General features: G+C 40.0%; 5 protein-coding genes across 7 annotated transcripts in view; 3 read left to right on the forward strand and 2 right to left on the reverse strand.

The window, feature by feature from the left end:
• Positions 1 to 21,978, reverse strand: part of LOC125019928 (H-2 class I histocompatibility antigen, Q10 alpha chain-like) — a 333,056-nt gene that overhangs the window by 180,546 nt on the left and 130,532 nt on the right. The gene's annotated exons all lie outside the window — the stretch shown is intronic.
• Positions 1 to 21,978, reverse strand: part of LOC125019922 — a 293,290-nt gene that overhangs the window by 143,841 nt on the left and 127,471 nt on the right. The gene's annotated exons all lie outside the window — the stretch shown is intronic.
• LOC125019923 overlaps positions 1 to 21,978 on the forward strand; it is a 268,060-nt gene that overhangs the window by 68,168 nt on the left and 177,914 nt on the right. The window lies entirely within an intron of this gene.
• Positions 1 to 21,978, forward strand: part of LOC125019934 (H-2 class I histocompatibility antigen, Q10 alpha chain-like) — a 91,020-nt gene that overhangs the window by 59,022 nt on the left and 10,020 nt on the right. The gene's annotated exons all lie outside the window — the stretch shown is intronic.
• On the forward strand, positions 10,738 to 21,528 carry LOC125019925. Its single transcript, XM_047605054.1, has 11 exons — positions 10,738 to 10,926; positions 11,362 to 11,646; positions 12,096 to 12,149; positions 12,265 to 12,546; positions 14,109 to 14,402; positions 15,460 to 15,513; positions 18,078 to 18,365; positions 19,019 to 19,141; positions 19,383 to 19,418; positions 20,355 to 20,420; positions 20,507 to 21,528. Exons 1-11 carry the CDS (start codon positions 10,872 to 10,874, stop codon positions 20,599 to 20,601), a joined length of 1,632 nt encoding a protein of 543 aa, XP_047461010.1. The 5' UTR covers positions 10,738 to 10,871; the 3' UTR covers positions 20,602 to 21,528.

The raw sequence follows: 21,978 nt of genomic DNA on the forward strand, positions 1-21,978 counted from the left end.
TTTGAGACTCCAATGAGAAGTTATCTTCAGGCTGAATTGAACATCTTTCAAAGACCAAGTCGCCAGCCTATTGCAGGGCTAACTTAACTGAAGATGAATTTGTTTAATCCTATCTGTGCCTGTAATGGGGACAGTTTCTCCCCACCCTGACATCGGATGTAAAAATGAGAGAGGAATACCTGGCAGAGGCTGTACTGTAGTATGCCATCCTTTGGTCTGAGGCAGAATGACGATGCCCCGCAGAAAGAGGATCTTTTTTGTGAGGGGATTCATGACAGACAAGGATACTTGGCTGAATAAAAGCGTAGCTGGAGAAGCTAACAACCACTTTTTGTACATCCACAGGACTGACAGAGGACGTTGTGTGGACATTTTTTGTTCTATGTGCCAATTGCCATTTCCAAAACCAGCTGTAAATTCAAAGATTACTTCTGCTGTCTTTGTATTTTGTGTTACCATGTTGTTTCATTGACGTATATTTAGAGAAGTCTCTGTTTCTACTTCAACACCCAGATGTACTTACTGATATTTTGAATTGAATTGTAAATTCGATAGATAACATTGTTGTAGACTGAAATTCAGCATGTGTTCAGTGCCTTTGTGAAACCATTTATATTGAATAATTTCTGTGTATTCTCAGTGCTTTTGATTTCAATAGTGTATTCAAATCATCGATAAATGTTAAGATTAAAAAAGGCAAAAAGAATACAAAACTTGACATTTTATGTTTATTTATTTATTTAAAAAAGAATAATTTATTTTCATTAAGAACACGGGTAAGTTGCTGTTTTTTTTGTTTTTGTTTTGTTTTTTTACAAAAATACAGTTTTAATTATTTCTTTCCTCCACACATGCTGGCACTGTTATTTGAACATAGCTAAAAATGTGATTGGCTACTTATATTACAACATATAAAGAAGAGTCAAAATTAACATGTGAGAGGCCCAAGCTGGACTCGAACACAATCCCTCTCCCGGTGAGGCATCTGCGATAACCCCCGGGCCACTGGGCCACTCTGGCAGTGACCCATTAAATGACGGGTGCTGACAGAGTCGCTTCTTACAAAAGTGTGTAAAATGATTTTATTTCGAAGTTTCTTGCGCGTACTTATTGTTCTGAGCGTCTGACATAGAAGCGGCGTCACGCTAGAGGTCCGCAAGACCCTATTGTCTCGGACAAACAGCGACGTAAACAGTGACATTGACAGTGGCATGTCCCATAAACAAAAGCATCGGCCGTGGCATCTGGGGATGCCACCGGAAATGACACAGCTAGTTGCCAATGCCATGATTTGAGGCAGCCCCTACTGACCATTTGCCTCCACAGTGCAACACATCACCTTTGCGTGGAGTTGATCAGGTTGTTGATTGTGGCCTGAGGACTGTTGGTCCATTCCTCTCCAATTGGGCTTGAAGAGGACTGCGTACAGATCCTTGCAATGTGGGGCCGTGCATTATCATGCTGCAACACGAGGGCTGAGGGTGAATGGCACCTCTCCAACATGCCAGACACATCAAATGTGAGCATTTGCCCACTGAAGTCGGTTACGATGACGAACTGCAGTCAGGTCGAGGCCCCGATGAGGACGATGAGCATGCAGATGAGCTTCCCTCAGACGGTTTCTGATAGTTTGCACAGAAATTCTTTGGTTATGCAAACTCCCTGTTCCCTCAAAACTGCTGTGTGTTATTGTGGCCATCCTAAGGTACAGCTGTGCATCATTCATGCTGTATGAACAGCATCTTCATATGTCACACCTGTGAGGTGGGATGGATTATCTTGGCAAATAAGAAGTGCTGACTAACATAGATTTAGACAGATTTGTGAACAATATTTGGGAGAAATACATCTTTTGTGTATATAGATTTTTTTTTAGATCTTTGAGTTCAGCTCATGAAAAATGGGAGCAAAAACTAAAGTGTTGCATTTATGTTTTTGTTCGGTGTAAGTCAAGATGAATCTGTTTAATGTTCAAAGTGTAAATGTGACACTACAAGAAGACTGATGGAGTTCATTATGAGGATGTCAGTGTTATAAACTGATCATATGTGGTGACATTGGTCTGTATCATGCTGCTACGTAGCCTCCCTCCAAACATCACCTCATCTTTTCTGCTTCCAGGTCAACCTGAGGTGGAGATGCATTCATATGTCTTCAGTGTCGGTGCAGAGACTGCTAGTCGCAGGATTTTGGTGTGTAGAGCCACAGGCTTCATCACATCAGACATCGTCCTGAACATCAAGAAGAATCACTGTGTTCAGACTAAAGAGGACAGAGTGGAGACTTCAGGAGCTGAACCATATGCAGACAAAACCTACCAGAGAAGAGACTCTATTGTCATTATAAAGTCTGAAGTGTCTCATTACAGCTGTGAAGTCAGTCATGCTGCATCCAGTTTCCGTGTTGAGAAGGTTTGGGGTAAGGAAAGATTTAGCACTATTGAGAAACGGAAGAAACTAGAGGGAGAGATAGTGAGGTGTAGGCGTCATCAGGAAATTGATAGACTTATACAGGAGAGGAGAATGCTTAAGAAACAGTGGAAGAAAGATACAGAGGAGGAGAAAAAAGGCATATGCGAAGGAGCGGTTGGGCGGAGAAGATTAGGAAAAATAGGAAAAGGAACGATCTATAGGTCTATTAGATTCTATAGAATCTAGCACTCTGCAGGGATCCGTTTAGATTTGTGAAGTCACTATTTGGAAAAGAGAAGGATTGCAGCCTGATGGTGCTCATGTAGGAGCTGGAGGAGTACTTGGTGGAGGTACATAAAGATAAGTAAAGGTTTAGGAAGATGGCACTCCCCTCTGATATTCCACTAATTGGTGAGATAGGTAGTCAGTGTGACGATAGCCCACCAAGGTAGAAAGAGGTTCAGGAATGATGAGGTGCTCAAGAGCCTCTTCAGCTCCGGGACCGAATGGAGTCCCGTATCGGCTGTACAAGAGTTCACCAGATATACTGAGATTTATCTGGAAGTTGATGAAGGTAGTTTGGAAGAAACGGGTTATTCCCAAGGCATGGCGCAGAGCAGAGGGAATTTCATTCCCAAAGAGAAGGGCTCAGTAAAGATTAGTCAGTTTAGACCGATCATTCTGCTCAATGTTGAGGGGAAGGTCTTCGTCAGTGTTGTGGCACAGAGGCTGTCTAGGTACTTGGAGGAAAATGGATTGATTGATGCGTTGGTGCAAAAGGCTGGAATCCCTGGCTTTTCTGGATGCTGAGAGCACACCAGCATGATCTGGCACCAACTTCAGTTAACAAAGTGAGAGAAGAGAGACCTGCATGCTGTATTTGTAGACCTGGCTAATGCATTTGGTTCAGTACCTCACAGATTGTTATGGGAAGCTTTTGATTTTTTTTAGAGTTCCAGGCAGTATCAAAGGCCTAGTCAAAGCCTATTTTGCAGAGATACAGCTCTGCTTTACCAACGCAGAGTACACTACAGCATGGCAGCAGCTGGAGGTAGGCATCATGGCATGGTGTACAATCTCTCGTAGAGATCTGGGGCTGTGTGCTGGAAAACCTCTATGGAGCAAGGCATCAGTAACAGAAAAGTGAAAGATGGCTAATGAGCTAAAGAGAGCTAGATATGCAGAGATGGCAGCAGAAGCTAAACAGCAAAGGTGGAGCGCCTGTGTGCGGCCGGTGGAGTTGGGTTGCCGTAGATTCATGGCAAAATCTACCATTGCTTTCCTGTGGGAGCTAGTCATTCGCAGGAGAGAACGGAGGGTCGCTGTAAACAACATGTCCCTGGCAGCACAGTGAGCAAGTGAGTGACTGGCTAATAAGGAAACATGCCAGCTGGGGAGCACACTAAAGGTAAGGCTAGCTGAGTAGTGCTAATAGTCAGCAGTACGGTAAGCTCTCGGTTGAAGGTCACATGGTTGTGTGGTGGCTGCATTGAGGGAGTTGACTCCAGGATCCTGGAACTCACTGTTAAAACTTCTTGAGGTGTCGAGGGCCTAACTTAATGAAACATTGGTAAAGAGAGCTGCCCACTTGAAAACCCCAGTGATGTGGGCTAGTTAGCTGGTGTCTTTTTGTTGGTTGCTAGTTGGTAGCTTACTGCTAGCCTGCTGGTTAGTTTTTCTGTTGGACTAGGCTTCTAAATGTGTTTTCCTCAGATTTTGGCACAAGGGATTTTAACATCTTATCCTGTGTAATAATGACTACTTTAACAAATCTGGATTGTGTTGAAAGACTGAACATGAAAATAATGTGAATGTTTCTGTGTTTTAGATCCTGACTGATGGTGGAGGACGGACCATTTCATCTGTGTTTATAGACACAAGTAAGACATGAGAATATATTTAATTATTTACTACAGATATATGTGGTGACATTGGTCTGTATCATGCTGCTACGTAGCCTCCCTCCAAACATCACCTCATCTTTTCTGCTTCCAGCTCCTCCTCAGGTGAAGATGTTTGCAGAGAACTCTAAAGTTCAGACCAACGTCATTGTGACGTGTTTGGTCTCAGGCTTCTACCCAAACAACATCATCATGAATATGAAGAGGAACGGCCGTATTCTAACCAGAGAGGACGGAGTGATGAGTTCAGGAGTTTGTTCAAATGAAGACGACACCTTCCAGAGAAGAGACTCTGTGGAGATTAAAAGATCAGACAAATCTAATTACAGCTGTGAAGTCATTCATGATGCATCTGGTTCAATCTTTGCTGAGACTTTACATCCACATTTCACTAACACACACAAACTGATGTCAATGTTTTCTGGGTTTCAGATCATCAGCTTCTTCCTCTTCCTCACTCTGGTGGAGACAAGACTGCTGGTGTAGTGATGGGAGTCTTGGGTCTGGTCCTGCTCCTGGTTGTGGTGGTTTTGAGGAGACGACGCATCCATGGTAGGTTCAGAGTTGTGTATCTTCACTGTGTTCAACAACATCAATGATTGTAGGTCCTGTAATCCAGAGTTGTCTGTAGTGTATTTACACCAAGATTCCACAGAATCTTTTCCTCCAGAAGAACAATGGAGTGAGTCTGTTATCAGAGCTCTGTTATTATTGGACTGTGGACAAGTACAAGTCCTTCAATACAACAACTTCTACCATCAACCATCACTTCATTCTCACTTTCTGTTTACAGGAGCTGCTACTTACAATAAAGCTCCATTAAACACCACCTCAGGTACGTCCATTCTGTCCTTTCTTCTCTAAATGTTTTGTGTTGGTGTCTGTGCAGGACTGATTTAAAACATGTGGCTGATGTTCTTAATCCAGAAACAGCATTTGACATATTTCTTTTAAAATGACTAAAGTGACTTTGTTTAAATGATTCATTTTAGTGCTTTAAATGTAAAATTTCATTCATTGAACTGGAAGTTTTTTAAATTTGGTTTGTTGTTTTTAAAACGTCTTAAGTCAAGTTTCTGTCATGTTCTTTCTCTACTGTGACGCCTTCCAGCTCTAGATTTGTTGGACTATAAATAGTTTCTTGCCAGAACCACTGACCTGTGTTGTCTTTAGTGACATGAGCCATAAAGACATTTTTATTCAAAATTCATTTTATTTTGTTCACAGGGTCTCAGTTGTCTCTGGACAGGAACGTCAGCTTTGACTCTGGTGGCTCTACTTCTTCTGGTGTCTCTGGTAAGTATCAGTGTCTTCATCAACATAGAAAACATGCTGCATTTTTTATAATCTGGATGAAGCAGAAAGAAGAATACTTCCAGAGAAGCCACATTATCTGATTATCTCCATGTTCAATTATTGCTCCAAGTAAAAATTAACTCTGATGTTGATTCCTGCAGAAAATGAGAAGAAATCAGTGAGACAGAAAAGAAATGTCCCAGCGTAAGTCTGGAGTCTCCAGGAATACTTCAAATTCATCCATCAGTGAGCAGGAGGCTGAAACTAATATCTCTTCCACGTCAAAAATCCTGGGTTGATACAGGATTTACAGACCTGGGTCGACCATTAATGATCATGTTACACCACATTTGATTTGTTTGATGGAAAAAATGAACAATAATCTCTGCTCTTCAGAATTTCTTCAAAATTTGCTGTGTTTAAATGAAACTAAAGCGTAGAAAAGCAATGAATCCGCAGCTAAACACTTGCTTTTTTCAGAAGTGTGAAGATTAGGCTGCAACAAACTGTTGAAGATGTTTTCATCTAATTTCATATTTAACTGTTGGATCTGATAAAGTTAAAGACTAGAGATCCCGAGGACATACGTGATGTAGAAGATGAAGGAAGCGTTTCCCTGCAGTGAGGACTTTCTCCAGTGTGTGTGGTGTTGGTAGTAAAACATTTAAGGTGTGACTACTGGGACGGCCTGTGGTGTGTTCACTGCACATCTACAGCTCATCCAGAACGTTTTCAGTGCTTCACATTTTCCACGTGATTTAATTCAGTCTCTTCCTCAGGGTTCTCCACACAACACCCCATAATGAAAATATGTGAATAAGTTCTCACGGCCTTTGCTCAGTACTTTGTTGAAGCACCTTTGGCAGCAGTTACAGCTTCAGTCTTTTGACTGATGCCACAGGTTTGGCACATCAGTCTTTGGGCAGTTCTCCACGTTCCTCTTTGCGCCTCCTCTTGAGCTCCTTCAGGTTGGATGGGAAGTATCGGTGCACAGCCATTTTAGATCCTCTCCAGAGATGTTCAGTCAGATTCAAGTCTGGACCCACATTGACAGAGTTGTCCTGAAGACACTCCTTTGATACCTTGGCCGTGTGCTTCAGGTCGTGTTCTGCTGAAAGTTGAACCATTGCCCCAGTCTGAGGTTCAGCGATGCTCTGGAGCAGGTTTTCATCCAGGACGTGTCAGGATTGGGGGAAGGTTGTAGGTGAGGACCCAGATACAGGACTATAGATGAGGCACGAAATTCAAACAAAAAGTATTTAATAACAAACAAAAGGCGCTGCAAGCATGGCAGGAAAATACAAAAACCAAAAATACAAAAGAACCATCAAACATGGCAAGGTAACATGGAACAAGACGTGGAACAAGGACGAGGAAACATAGAACATGGCATGGAGACGTTAAGCTAACATTAATGACGTGACAAGGAACAAAGGGAAAGGTAGGACATATATACACATGAGGGCTGAGGGCTGACAAGACAAAGGTGAGAGACATGAGGGCAATTAACGCAGGAGAAACTAATTAACAATCAGGAGACAAGGAGGAACAAAACAGGAAACCCAGAAACTTAACAAAATAAAACAGGAAACACAAGACATGACCCAGACACACATGACCAACTACAAGGAGACAGGACAGACAGGAAACTAGATAACTTGACAAAATAAAACGGGGAACTTCAAAACATGATCACAAAATAAAAGACAGACATAGAACCTTGACAGGACGTATCTGTATGTGACTGCGTTCGTCTTTCCCTCTATCCTGACTAGTCTCTCAGTTCCTGGCCACATGATGCTGCCGCCTCCATGCTTCACTGTAGGGATGCTGTTGGCCTGGTGATGAGCGGTGCCTGGTTTCCTCCAAACATCATGGCAAAGAGTTCAATCTGTGTCTCATCCGACCAAAGAACTTTGTTTCTCATGGTCTGAGAGTCCTTCAGGTGCCTTTTGGCAAACTCCAGAGCTCAGTTTAGAGCTTTATGGCAAAGACTGCGAACACCTTTGGACATCTTAGATTCTTAGTTTTTTTTTTTTTCTTTTTTTTTTTTTCTTTTTTTAATACATTTGCAAATATCTAAAAACAAAACAAAACTTGTCATTGTGTGATGTCGTGTGTTGAATTTTGAGTAAAAAAGGAATTGAATCCACTTTGGAATAAGGCTGTAACATAACGTGGAAAAAGTGAAGCGTAGTGAATACTTTCTGGGTGAACTGTATGCGATGCACACAGAGTCCTAGAATCATAAGAGCAGCTCCAATCAGCATCAATATCAATATTTATTTTACATTTATTCAATTAATTCATTTATCATGTTGTGTTCACTGCCTACAATATCCAGTAAGACTCTGTGTTGAAGTCAACTTCCTTCACCTCCTCAGCTGGAAGCGACTGATGCTACTTTACAGTTTAAAGCCTCAACAAACCAGTGGATCCAGGAAGAGAAACTATTTTACTAATAACCAGGGTGTTTTACAGGTGTATACTCTACTTTTAGAGGTACTCTACATAATGTGTCTGGTTTTAGGTGATGGGCCAGTACTAATTTAATATTCCAAGTTTTAAAGTGTGTACCACTACACTATGATACGTGTCTGTATTATTATTATAATTATTATTATTATTTTTAAATGTACAAGTATTGACTTGTAATCGTCGTCTAAAGAAAAGCTGCTCATGATTCAGTTTGGCGTCTTAATGTTTAATTAATGTTTTTATTCTTTGTGAACTTTTGTTTTCCATATTGAAAGGGACCTTCTTTATTGGTCAAACCTTCAATTTCAGATCACTGGGTTTTTTCTTTCATTTAAAATGTTTTTCTTTTTCTTCTTGAACTATGACTTTATTACAGTTATGTTAAACTCTCAGGAAATATAAAGGAACAATGAACAAATGTTTTGTACTTTTTGAAAATTATGTGAGATATTATATGATGACATGGATTGTGAGTCAGTAGCTGGAAATAAATGAAATACTTCAGGGTTCTGTCTAAAAGGAAAAACATTTTATCTAAGGTTTGTACATGTTTAAATTTACATGAATAAAAATAGATTTTGAAAAAGTGATTTGGAGTGTATTTTTTTCTGTTGTAATTTCTTTTTCAGTGTACTCTTGGTTTTACATTTTTATTTTTCCGTGGTGTTTTACTCGTGGTCATTATTTTCCCCCTGATTTTTTTTAACGTAGTATGTACTTGTGGTCCATGTTTACTGTGTATCTCCTGGTACTCTTTTTTCCCAGTGTCGACTTATTTTAGGGAGGGAAATGGTTTGGTCATATTAGTTTAGTTCAACATTACAAAAAAAAAAAAAAAAAGAAAAATAGGATTTAACGTAAAGAATTTATCATATTCATGTTTTACAGCTCTTCTTCTCCTTGTAGTCATTTTTATTGTTGTGTAGCTGCAGTTCCTGTGTGTGTTCACCAGGCAGTGAGTCAGTCTCAGTGTAGTAACGTGTGTTCATGAGTCTGAAGAACATCAGAGCTAAAATACTGCAGTCACTTTGTCTCAGTGTGGACATGAGTATTATGGGATGGAGACAAAGCTCCATCACAGCTCAGTTCAACATTGACTCATGTTTTGAATGTTTCTTTGAGCCTTTTCTCATTCAAATGGTAATTTTTTTTTCTCTCCTGTTGCATATAACTCATGACAAATCATAGATCAGAGTATCTTGCAATACTACTTCAGAATCACTGTATCATGACACTATTGTTATTATGGAATGTAGTACATGTCCTAGATTCCTTTAGGCCTATGCTGCAATTTTTCTGTGTGTCCTCCTTTTAAGTGTTGTTTAAATAGTCACCCTACATGGTCCACCTCTGGTATGAAGAGTTTCCAGACAGAACATGTGTCATATAACTGTTAGTTTTCATACAATTTGTGTTTTCTCTGAGGTTACAGTGTTTTAGCTCTGCTCTTCCACCACCACCAGCGTCACCTTCTCTGGCCAAAACATCTCTCTGTCCACATCTGTCACCAACCTGGGTGTTAAAATCGACCCTCAACATCACATCTTTTATAAAAGCTTTTTGCTGAATGACCTTTTTGTTTCTCTTAGAGATCGATGAAGTGTAAAGTTCAATACAAACATGCAGAACCCAGCGTTGGGCAGGTGGAGATGTTTTGTCCTTCAAATGTAAAGTGCGTTAGAAATAAAATCTATTAAAACCTATTATTTCTATTTTGTTATTATATGTGAGTGCATCTTGTTTTATTTTGATTAGATTAGATTAGATTTTGATTCATGAATTCTGTTTTATTATTATTAAATATATTATTGTTATTGTTATGTTTTATTTTTAATATCAATCCGTTTTGAGAAGCTTTTCAATTTTGTTGGACATTGTCTGCATTTTTGATTTAACCAATCTCTGTTGTATCATGAATATATGTCAGACATTTATAATAAACCAAACGGATTGAAAATCGGTTGATGATACGGTGAGTTCTGCCTCCAGTCAGTGGACACAGCTTCCCCCTGAACAAGATGGCGGCCGCGCAGACGCATTGTTCCAATGGACAGAGACGGCGTCTGATTGGCTGCTGCCACTGAGAACTTTTATTGTTTTAAAACCATGATTTCACCAACATTATTATTTCTTTGTTCAAACAATAGACTGTAACTGTACAAAGACGGAATAACACACAGTCAATGGTTTGAATATAATTATTTGTTTTTAAAAATCATATTTTAAAGTTCAAGTTTTAAAGTTAGCCAATGGGACGCTACCATGGTGAGGAGTTTAGGGTACCATGTAAATGTTAATACTAAAAACAACTTAATCCAAAAGGCGTTGTATAAACGCAACTTCTAAAGTATTATTATTTTTATGATTAACACATTCTATAGTATTATTCAATGCTTTTATGGGTGGACCATGACCTGGGTGACTGAGAACCTTTACAGACGTAAAAACTAACTGTGTTACTGTCTTCCCATAAACTACACGAGTCTCTACCATAGACTGTATGAAAACTTTCTATAGTTTTATAGTCTCTACATGAACATCGATCAGCCGTAAATTATCAACAAGTGAGAAACACTGCTGTATAAGTCTATAGTAATCAGTCAGTTCTGGTTGTTACCATGGAGACACTGAAAAGAGACGAAGGGTCCGTGAACGTCACATGAAACCAGAAAGTGCTTCCCGGAAAGTTCTTCGTCGATACGGACTGAACTAAACACGATAAAAGTTCGATAAAACTTTGAAAGATAAAAGTTAAAATGAGACCTGGACCAAGTTTGGGTTCAGTATGTTCATCTTCCCCTTTTTAGTACTTATGGGGATAGTACTGGCTGTAAACAACGGTGAGTCGCTGTTTTATGAGAGTCGAGTTGAAAACGAAACTAAATCTGGTGTTGAACAAATGGACACTATTTGTCTTAAAAACATTTTGAGGTTAAAAGTCGACAGTTTTGGTTTCCTGTCGTTATTAGTTTGTTGTAAAAATTCGTTGTTATCGGTGCCAGAATAAAAACGAGACTATCGGGCCTAACGTAGTGGACTCTAGTCCGGTGTTTCTCACTTCCGGTCCTCGGGGCCCACTGCCCTGCAGGTTTCGATGTTTCCCTCCTAAACCACACCTGATTCACATGATGAGCTCATCATCAAGCTCTGCAGTGGCCTGATAAGGAGCCATTCATTTGTCAGTGTTATAAACTGATCATATGTGGTGACATTGGTCTGTATCATGCTGCTACGTAGCCTCCCTCCAAACATCACCTCATCTTTTCTGCTTCCAGATCAACCTGATGTGTTCGTGTCTGCGAGGAACTCCACGGTTCAGACCAAAATTGTTTATATGTGTCAGACCAGAGGCTTCAACACATCAGACATCATCCTGAACATCAAGAAGATTCGCTGTGTTCAGACTGAAGAGGACGGAGTGGAGACTGAAGGAGTTCAACAATTTAGAAACAACATCTACCAGAGAACAGACCATGTGATCATTTTAAGGTCTGAAGTGTCTAATTACAGCTGTGAAGTCGTTCATGCTGCATCCAGGTTTCGTGTTGAGAAGGTTTGGGGTAAGAAAGTTTTTCTAGTTTTCATCATTTGTCGTAGTTTTCTTGTCTTTTCTAATGTAGTTCTCTACATGTAGTTTGTCCATCAGATTAATAGTTTTCTGGTCTGAAAATCCAATTTGTGAAGTTGTTTAAAGGTTTTCTCAGTGAATAAGTGAGTGAAGTGGAGTCATTGATGGATCAAGAACTGACTGCTGATGGACTCCATGAGGTTTTATCTCCTAGAGACAGAAGAGTCTAATCTCTCAGTCTCAGTCCATCCCTCATCAACACATTCAAACTATACATGTTAATAAGGTCACAACTGAGGAGATTTTCACTCTGATACAAGGACCATAGTTGAGATTTCTTTGAGTGTTGTCATTTATTTTCATGTTGGTATTGTTGTAGTTCCAGTTGTGACTTTAACAGAAACTTTGTAGTAAAATAATGCGAATGTTTCTGTGTTTTAGATCCTGACTCTAATGGAAAAGGACGGATCATTTCATCTAAGTTCATAAACACAAGTAAGACAAGAGAATATATTTAATTATTTACTACAGATATATGTGGTGACATTGGTCTGTATCATGCTGCTACGTAGCCTCCCTCCAAACATCACCTCATCTTTTCTGCTTCCAGATCAACCTGAGGTGGTTGCGTTTGCGGGGAACGCCACAACTGAGACCATCGTCTTCTCGTGTCTGGCCTCAGGCTTTTACCCAAACAACATCATCATGATTATGAAGAGGAACGGCCGTAGTCTAACCAAAGAGGACGAAGTGATGAGTTCAGGAGTTTGTTCAAATGAAGACGATGTCTTCAAGAGAAGAGACTCTGTGGAGATTAAAACATCAGACACGTCCGTGTATAGCTGTGAAGTCATTCATGCTGCATCTCGTTTAAAAGTTAAGAAGTTTTGGGGTAAGAAAGTTATTTTTTTTTCTCATTTTGTATTGATATTTGTCCAACAGATGTAAAATGATTGTGTGTAGTTTTCTAGACTCTGGTTGGATCCAGAGTTGATTTGTATCAGAGCTGCTAACAGTGTCGTCTCTACAAGTGTTTGTCTAAAGAAATGTGAAGAAAATGGCTGAACACTGGAGCTGAGATGTCACATTATTTCAGAGGCTGCAGTGACTGGTCTCTAATAACTGAAACGTCTCAGACACTCAGCTCAGTTCATCTTTTTGGTGTTAAACCAGCAGATCTGAGATTTTTCCCTTATTAATAACCACTCCCTCCGTTTGATAAAATTAGAGTGTGCACCATTTATTTATTTTTTATTTTTTTCACATGGCAAAGGTACGAGCAAAGCACGGCCATTGCTCTGTTGTTGGCTTCATCAATGAGCAGAGAAGTCTGTTTTTCCTCCCTTCGTCTGAGCCTCTGAAGACCCAGTGGATCGATTTTAGTTTTGCTGGAAATGTACCAACAAAACTTGACAAACTTTTGCATGTGTGAACTTTGTGTCGACGTGAAGGACCACACAGCCCCAGCACCAGCTCACAAAACTCCGATATTTTATTTTGCTTAAGGTTTTCTGTAACTAAATGCTTGCGTCTACAGAAATTACACCAAAATCTGTTTATGAAACTGAATTCAACATATTAACATGTTCTTTACTTAGATTTGTCGTGTTTTACTAGAGTTTCGTAATTATACTTGCTGAAGCAAAGCAAGATTTTCTAACATTTTTGATTTTAATTCAGACTAGGACATACTGTGTATTTCTCTCAGCTGCAGAGGATCATAGTCAGCTCTGTATATGTGGCAGGCATCCTGCAGGGAGCAGACAGCTCCAACCCAGGATGGTTAACTATACATGACAGGTCTTCATTGTCCTCCTAAGGAAGCTTTCAAAAATCTAAATAACGATGGAAGAATGTTTATTTTTTGCCAATTTACAAAATGCAAAGTGAGCAAACAAAAGACAAATCTAAGTCACATCCATATCTGGTGTTACTTTGCCTTCAAACCAGCATCAATCCTTTTATGTTCACTGGCACAAAGTCAGGGATTTAGTAGGATCTTAGAGCAGCTTGACGTCAGCTTGAAAACAATGATGTTGGACCTCTGACACCTATATGAAATTGTTGAAAAAAATTCACAATATGGGACCTTTAACAACAAAACAAAATCTGATGTTAACAAATTTTAACCGCTGAACTTATTACTATAAGCAAAAGTCCTGCATTCATCACTTTACTAATTACTAGACATAAAATGTAAAATAAAAAGGTTTCTATGGTAAAAGTAAATAATACAGAAACAAATATAATTAAATACGCAACAATGACGACATTTTATATATGTAAATAAACAAAATAAATACAAAGGAGAATAAATAAAAGCAAAAGTAATCCAGTGTCTAATCCATGTGTTCATGTTATTTACATCAGGATAAATATATGTGGTGACATTGGTCTGTATCATGCTGCTACGTAGCCTCCCTCCAAACATCACCTCATCTTTTCTGCTTCCAGATCAACCTCAGGTGGAGATGTTTTCACATATCGTCAGTGTTGGTGCAGAGATCGGTCATCACAGGATGTTAACATGCAGAGTCAGAAGCATCAACACAAAAGACATCATCCTGAACATCAAGAAGAATCACTGTGTTCAGACTGAAGAGGACGGAGTGAAGACTTCAGGAGTTAAACCATATGGTGACATCTACCGGAGAAGAGACAATGTGACCGTTCCTAAGTCTGAAGTGTCTCATTACAGCTGTGAAGTCATTCATGCTTCATCCAGTTTTCATGTTGAGAACGTTTGGGGTAAGAAAGTTTTTGCTGTTTCTATTATTTGTCGTAGTTTTATTTTAGAATGTAGCGTCCGGTTTGAGTCCTGATGTGGAAAATACATTTTCTTAAATTGTTAAAACTTTTTTTTTTTTTTAAATTATCAGTGAGTTTGTAACACATTAAAGCCAGAATCAGAGGAAGACCTTTCTCCAACCTCTGCTTTGCGTATGATATCGACCTGATGGTAAAGAGTGAAACCAAACTGTAACCAAAGATAAGTGCTGAAAAAAGCAAGATCCTGATCAACAATCATAACCACTTGCCACCAACCATCAGACTTAAGAGGCAATTACTGAAACAAGTGAGGGACTCTCTCGGGTCATTGAGAGTGTAGGCAGCATCTCCACAAGAGAAATAAAAGCTAGAATGGGCATAGCGACATCAGCCATGACCAGACAAAGCAACACCATCAGCTTCTCTGTGAAGGTCAGACTCTAGTCTGGTCTCTGCTACTGCCCACCCTACGCTCTACAGGAAGATGCTACAGATATCAAACAGGGAATGCCCAGCCAATGAATATGTCACAACACTGTAAGCTAACCTGGTATGGCCACACCACCAGAAACACCTCCCTGGCTAAGACCATCATACAGGGGGCGGTAGAGGGAAAGTGGGGAAGTGGGGGAGCAACACCTGGATCCAGACCATCCTTCATACGGCCAAAGATGGGGCAAACTAGAGATCCCTGACTGCCCAAACCGCCTCCGTGACACTCCGAAGGCCCATAAGCCATGAGATGGGATGACCGGTGTGAACACGCTCGAGGAGGAAGTATCTCTGTTCAGTCCAAACTATCTCTGGTCTGTTCTCATGTTTGAGCTAAATGACGCCTGAATCCAGGTGAACGTTGTATTCTGGGATTCAGAGGAGGTTTGTTGTTAGCGTCAGATAGCTAGAGAGTGTATATCAACATGATGATGTATCTGTCAGAGGTAACCAGGCTTCGGTACACTTGGTTCATGATCAGGACAGATCAGGATTGTGTTGAAAGACTGAACATGAAAATAATGTGAATGTTTCTGTGTTTTAGATCCTGACTCTGTTGGAAGAGGACAGATCATTTCACCTGAGTTTATAGACACAAGTAAGACATAAGAATATATTTAATTATTTTCATCAAGTCTCAGGAAACGTAGATCAAGCATCAAGTTAAATGTCTACAGACTGTAGGAAACCAAGTAATTCATCACTTAAACAGGTTCTGACGTTAATGTGGTGTAGAGGGAACAACATGTCACAATGTTTACATCATTTTCTACAGGTTGAGAGAAGAATTACTGCGATAGTTTGACCTGATGAACTCAGAATGCAAGGACAGTTGCAGTCAAAATACAGAACTTTTACTGTGAAATTTAGAAAACCAATACAGGGTTCTCAAGCTTTGAACTCAGCTTGGAGTCTTCAACTGGTCTTCAGGACCCCTTAATCACCCCTGAATGACAAGCTGCGAAATCAAAGAAACTTTTCACTAACTTCTGTCATAGATACATACACTATTCACAATAAGTTAGGGATATTGTTATTGACATTAGTGCTTATTCCTATTTGGTCTGAATTTTAATGAAATAAGTAAAAGTTCCCTTTTTATATTACTAATAATGAATGAGAAGAAACACCATTTTCATTACTTTAATATGTGTTACCCCAAAAGTTTAGAAAATAACAAGGATAGGCCCAAATAACAAAAACTGACAATGTCACTAGCGGGTGTTTCCACCATTTGCCGCAACGACGGCTTGACAGTGACGTCTCATGCTCCTTTCTAGCCTGATGATGTTGTTCTGATGCATTTCATCCTTCTACAAGTGCTACACGCAGTTCTGCCAGGTCACGTGGGGGTGGGGTACGATCATCCAGTCTCTGCTTCAGCTGGTCCCAGACCTGCTTTATGGGGTTCAGGTCAGGGGACATTGCTGGCGATGCCACATGAGGCACTCTGACTTCCTGAAGTCGAGCTGTGACATTTCTTTCACAATGTGGTGGAGCATCATTATCCATGAACAGAAAGTTGGGGGTGTGCTGGCAGAATTGGATGAAATCCACTGAGTCTCTCAATATCCCTAACTTATTGTAAGTAGTGTACATTGTCTAGTAATATAACACATAGCTGATGATCTGTGAGACAGTTTGTGAGTATAACAGGAATCATGGGCAAGTTGGTGAATTGTTCATCTAGGTAGGAGTGGACACCTGGAGGAGGACATGAAGACTGGGGCAGATGTAGTTTATGGAGCTCCACAGGTCTGATACACAGACTCCAGACCATGAAGACTGGGCTGGTTGATGAGGCCACGGCAGCATATGTAGCTTAGAACTCCACAGGTCAGATATTCAGCCTCCAGACCAGAGACCTTCACAAGAAGATGAAGGGGAGAGAGGGAGACACAGTGGTTAGTAAATTATAAGAGATAGAAAATAAAATGATAAGATATTATAGGACAGGAGCCAGAGAAGAAAGAGGAGAGGACATGTCCTCAGTGCATCGTCCCCCTGCAGCCTAGGCCTATAGCAGCATCACTAAGGGATGGTTAAGTCCAGCTCTAACTATAAGCTTTGTCAAAAAGGAAAGTCTTAGTCCTGACCTTAAACGTAGAGACTGTGTCTGCCTCCCGAACCCAAACTGGGAGCTGGTTCCATAGGAGAGGAGCCTGATAGCTGAAGGTTCTACCTCCCATTCTACTTTTAGAAACTCTAAGAACCACAAGCAGACCTGCACTTAGAGATCGTAGTGATCTGTTGGGACAGTCTGGTTCTATGAGGTCTTTCAGATATGATGGAGCTCGGCCTTTCAGGGCCTTGTAGGTAAGGAGGAGGATTTTAAATTCAATTCTAGATTTTAAAGGGAGCCAATGAAGAGAAGCTAATACTGGAGTAATATGATCTCTATAGCTTATTCCTGTCAGTGCTCTTGCTGCAGCGTTTTGAATCAATTGGAGGCTTTTTAAAGAGTATTTGGAGCCAGACAGTAACGAGTTACAATAATCCAGCCTGGAAGACACAAATGCGTGAACTAGTTTTGCCGCATCACTCTGAGAAAGGATGTTCCTAATGTTGATGATATTACGAAGGTGAAAGAAAGCAGTCCTGGTCACCTGCTTTATGTGAGAATTAAAGGACATATCCTGGTCAAATATAACACCAAGGTTTTTACCAGTAGTACTGGAGGCCAAGGTAACGCCATCCAACAAAACCAGGTGATTAGATAATGAATCTCTGACATGTTTAGAGCCAGATGCAATAACTTCTGTTTTGTCTGGGGTAGAAAATTACAGGTCATCCAAGCCTAAGGGAAGCATGTATAATGTGAATAATATTGGTCCTAGCACAGAAACCTGAGGAACTCCATAGCTTTAGCCTGACAACACTTGCATAAAATGATTGTTTGGGTGTTGTCGGATTTATTGAAACCAAAAAACCTCCAAACAACAGACACAAATCCTTTTTTGAACTACTTCATCTTCACCACACCTCACGGTGACACCACAAGGGTCCCATCTGAAATAGTGTGTAATCAAATACTCCGGTTTGGCAGCATAGTAAAAATTCATGTCATAACAAAAATATATACCAGTATTTGGTATGAACCAGTGTACCGCCCACCCCTATGTAGCCTCTCTCCAAACATCACCTCATGTTTTCTGGTTCCAGATCAACGTGCTCTACTCGTGAAGATGTTTGCAGAGAACTGTAAAGTTCAGTCCAACATCATTTTGACGTGTCTGGTCTCAGGCTTCTACCCAAACAACATCATCCTGAATATGAAGAGGAACGGCCGTAATCTAACCAGAGATGACGGAGTGAAGAGTTCAGGAGTTTGTTCAAATGAAGGCCACACCTTCCAGAGAAGAGACTCTGTGGAGATTAAAAGATCAGACACGTCTGATTACAGCTGTGAAGTCATCCGTGCATCTGGTATGAAAGTGGAGAAATCCTGGGGTAAGAAATTTAATTTGTTTTTGTCATTTAATGTTCATGTTTGTCCAGCTCAGTTCATCTTCAATAGTTCTGGTTTGATTGAAGTGAGTGAGATGATTGTAACTAGAGAACAGGTAGAAGTTGTCTTCACATAGTCTCATCTGAGAATACTCTGACACTCTGGTTTAGTTTTGAAGCTCACATGTTTCTCTCCTTCACTACGACTAATTTCTAAAACACAGGCCTACATCTCCTTCTTTAAGTCTGAACCAGAGTTGGTTGACTGTTTGAAAACGGTGCCACAACCCCCATGATTCACACCTGAACTTGAACAAAAACTCAGTGTGGACTTTGGCCAAAGCCAGGCTCACTCAGCAGGTGTCCCATGCGACGTACACAATGAAAAAAGTTATGAATTGATCATGTATATAATCATGTGTTTCTCCAAATACTGGCTTTTCAACCGTATTAAAGGACTGCATTTCTTTTGTAACGTAGTCACTTCCATATTTATCATTATTTATCATAATGTGCCAATCACCGTACTGTTTTTTTCTTGTGCGCAATATGGCGGATTTCACTTTGTTTAGTCATTAAATTCAATCTTTGCTGAGACTTGACATCCACATTTCACTAACACACACAAACTGATGGCAATGTTTTCTGGGTTTTAGATCGTCAGCTTCCTGATGACTCTGGTGGAGCTGGACACTACATTGGTATCATCACTGTTGCAGTGCTCTTCTTTATTGTGCTGGTGCTGGTGCTGGTGGGTTGGTTCAAAAGACCCATCCTTGGTAGGTTCAGAGTTGTGTATCTTCACTGTGTTCAACAACATCAATGATTGTAGGTCCTGTAATCCAGAGTTGTCTGTAGTGTGTTTACACCAAGATTCCACAGAATCTTTTCCTCCAGAAGAACAATGGAGAGAGTCTGTTATCAGAGCTCTGTTATTATTGGACTGTGGACAAGTACAAGTCCTTCAATGCAACAACTTCTATCATCAACCATCACTTCATTCTCTCTGTTTGTTTACAGGAACTGCTCGCAGATGCGTAGAATTCTTCATGTCAGGTACGTCCTCTCTGATGTGAATGTTGTGTGTGTGTTGGTGTCTGTGCAGGACTGATTTAAAACATGTGGCTGATGTTATTAATCCAGCTACAGTCCTGTAAATGACTCCATGCTTAAAGCCAATTTACATGAATATATTAATAATAGTGCAGTCAAAACATTTAAAAAATGTAATTGTAATAATCTCAGGGTCTCAGTGGGTTAATTTTGATTAATCGTGATTAAATCTCATTCATGTTTAATCTCTATAAATCGCATTTTATTTCTCATGAGCAAACAGACTCCAGACAGAATAGAATACATCTGCACTAAACACCTTCAGCAGTTTCAACAACTTGAAACAACTGAACAACTTTTTGTGTCTTTCTTTTGTCTGACTGGACCAAACACCACTTAAAGCTGATTCTGATTCTGGTATTGAGACGTCTGCAGTCAGGTTCTCTCATCTTAGCATTCGTCTGTTAGCATTCATTAGCCTGCTAATTCAGACTATTGTCTACAGGTAATGGTAAATGATCTTGTTTTTATATAGAGCTTTTATACCTATTGGTACTATTAGTACATCTACACTTTCACTCACAAATTGGGCAGAGTTTAGACATTTTCACTTCAGGGTGTCCTCACATGGCTGTGTGTTGATTTATTTTGAAGGGACAGCAAATTTCTAACGTTATACGAGCTGTACGCTGACTTCACTGCTTTACAGAGATATAAGGAAATAATTAGAGACAGTGGGTGACAGACGGACAGACAGATAACATGGTTCAGTTTTAGTCTGTGCAGTGAAACATTGATGTAGAAAGTGACTTCATTTATCTCTAGATGTTTCTTTGTCAGACACACTGACCTGTGTCTTTAGCTTCTGGTGAATCCTCAGTGAAACAAGAGATGAGCTGGAAATACTTTTTGATTCTAAACTCATTTTATTTTCTTCAGAGTCTAAATCGTCTGTGACCAACAGTCTTGCCTCTCTTTCTGGAACCTCTGCTTCTAATGTCTCTAGTAAGTCTCAATGTTCTTTTTATCTGGATCAATCTGTGTTTTAATGAAAGAATAAATGTAAATGTGACTGATGTTCATTCCTACAGACAGTGACACCAACGCAGAGTCTGAGAGTCTGAATCCATCATCATCAGGTCCATCCATCAGTGAGCAGGAGACTGAGGAAGAGGAATTTAAATGAAAACTAAAGTATTTTGTCGTTTTTCTTGAAAACTCATGTATCAACACTAATCAGAGATTTTCACAGAAGTGTTTAACTGAGTAAAAATCTGGAGAAATATTCTCCACTGGTGCTACTTCACAGGGAACCAGTGGATCCAGAAAGAGACGGGACAAATATTTAGAAACATTTGGCCTCAATGAAACATAAATACTGGATGGATTTTGACCAAACACTGTTACAGAAATCTAAATGTTCTTTAATGAACATCTGTTTTTAAGCAGCATATTTTTCCATATTGAGAAGGACTTTGTTTATTGTTGAAATGTTGAATTTCAGATCACTGTTTTTTTTTTTTTTTTTTTCATTTAATGTTAGTCAAAATATAGCCAAAAGTATTCTCTGACCTGCCTTTACACACATATGAACGTAAGTGACGTCCCATTCTTAATCTCTAGGATTTAATATGACGTCTCCGCCTCTTTTGGGAAGACTTTCAGGTTCAGGAGTGAGTTGATGGGAGTTTTTGAACCATTCTTCCATTACTGATGTTGGAGGAAAAGGCCTGGCTCACAGTCTTCATCTAATTCATCCTAAAGAGGGTTCTATGTGTTCTATGGGGGTCAGGACTCTGTGAGGCCAGTCCAGTTCGTCCTCATCCAGGTCTTTATGGGCCTTGCTTTGTGCTCTGGTGCTCAGTCACGTTGGAACAGGAAGGGGGTCGTCCCCAAACTGGTCCAGATCCAGCATGGAATATTGGTGCTGAAGCATTCAGAGTTCCTTTGACTGGAACTAAGGGTCCAAGTCCAGCTCCTGAACAACCAGCCCCCACTAAGTAAAATGAATGAGATGCTTGAGGGTTCTCTCTAAAAGGAGAAACACTTTTTCTTATATTTTTATGTTTGAATTTACATGAACATTGTAAAATAAATATTTGTCCAAAACTGATTCAGAGTCTATTTCTTTCTGTTTTAATCTGGTCTTTTGTTGTTTGAAACTTGGTTCAGTCCTGGATTCCTTGGCTCTTGCATTCTGAACGATGCCCCATGATGTCAGTAAATGCATCAGTTGAGCCTCCAAATTAACATGGCTCTTCAAGCCGTTCTTCACTATTGCCATGGATTCAGAAACATTAGAAGAAACCTTTCAACGTTCTGGTTGTGAAACTCGCCCACCTGCTTACATGGATAAATATCCAATATCCTGGAGCAACAGCAGAAGGTGCTGCCTGTCAAACAGAATGCACACATCATACTACAAACACACATCAGCCACGGGATGTTCCACAAGAAGAACAGGACAGAGCCCCTTCGTTCTTTGTTGTTGTTCAACCTTTCTCCTTTTGTTATACCCATCCTCATCGTGGGGAAAAGAGGATGCAACACAAAAACACGTACA

The sequence above is a fragment of the Mugil cephalus genome, chromosome 14 (genome assembly GCF_022458985.1).
Source record: "Mugil cephalus isolate CIBA_MC_2020 chromosome 14, CIBA_Mcephalus_1.1, whole genome shotgun sequence".
NCBI lineage: Eukaryota > Metazoa > Chordata > Actinopteri > Mugiliformes > Mugilidae > Mugil > Mugil cephalus.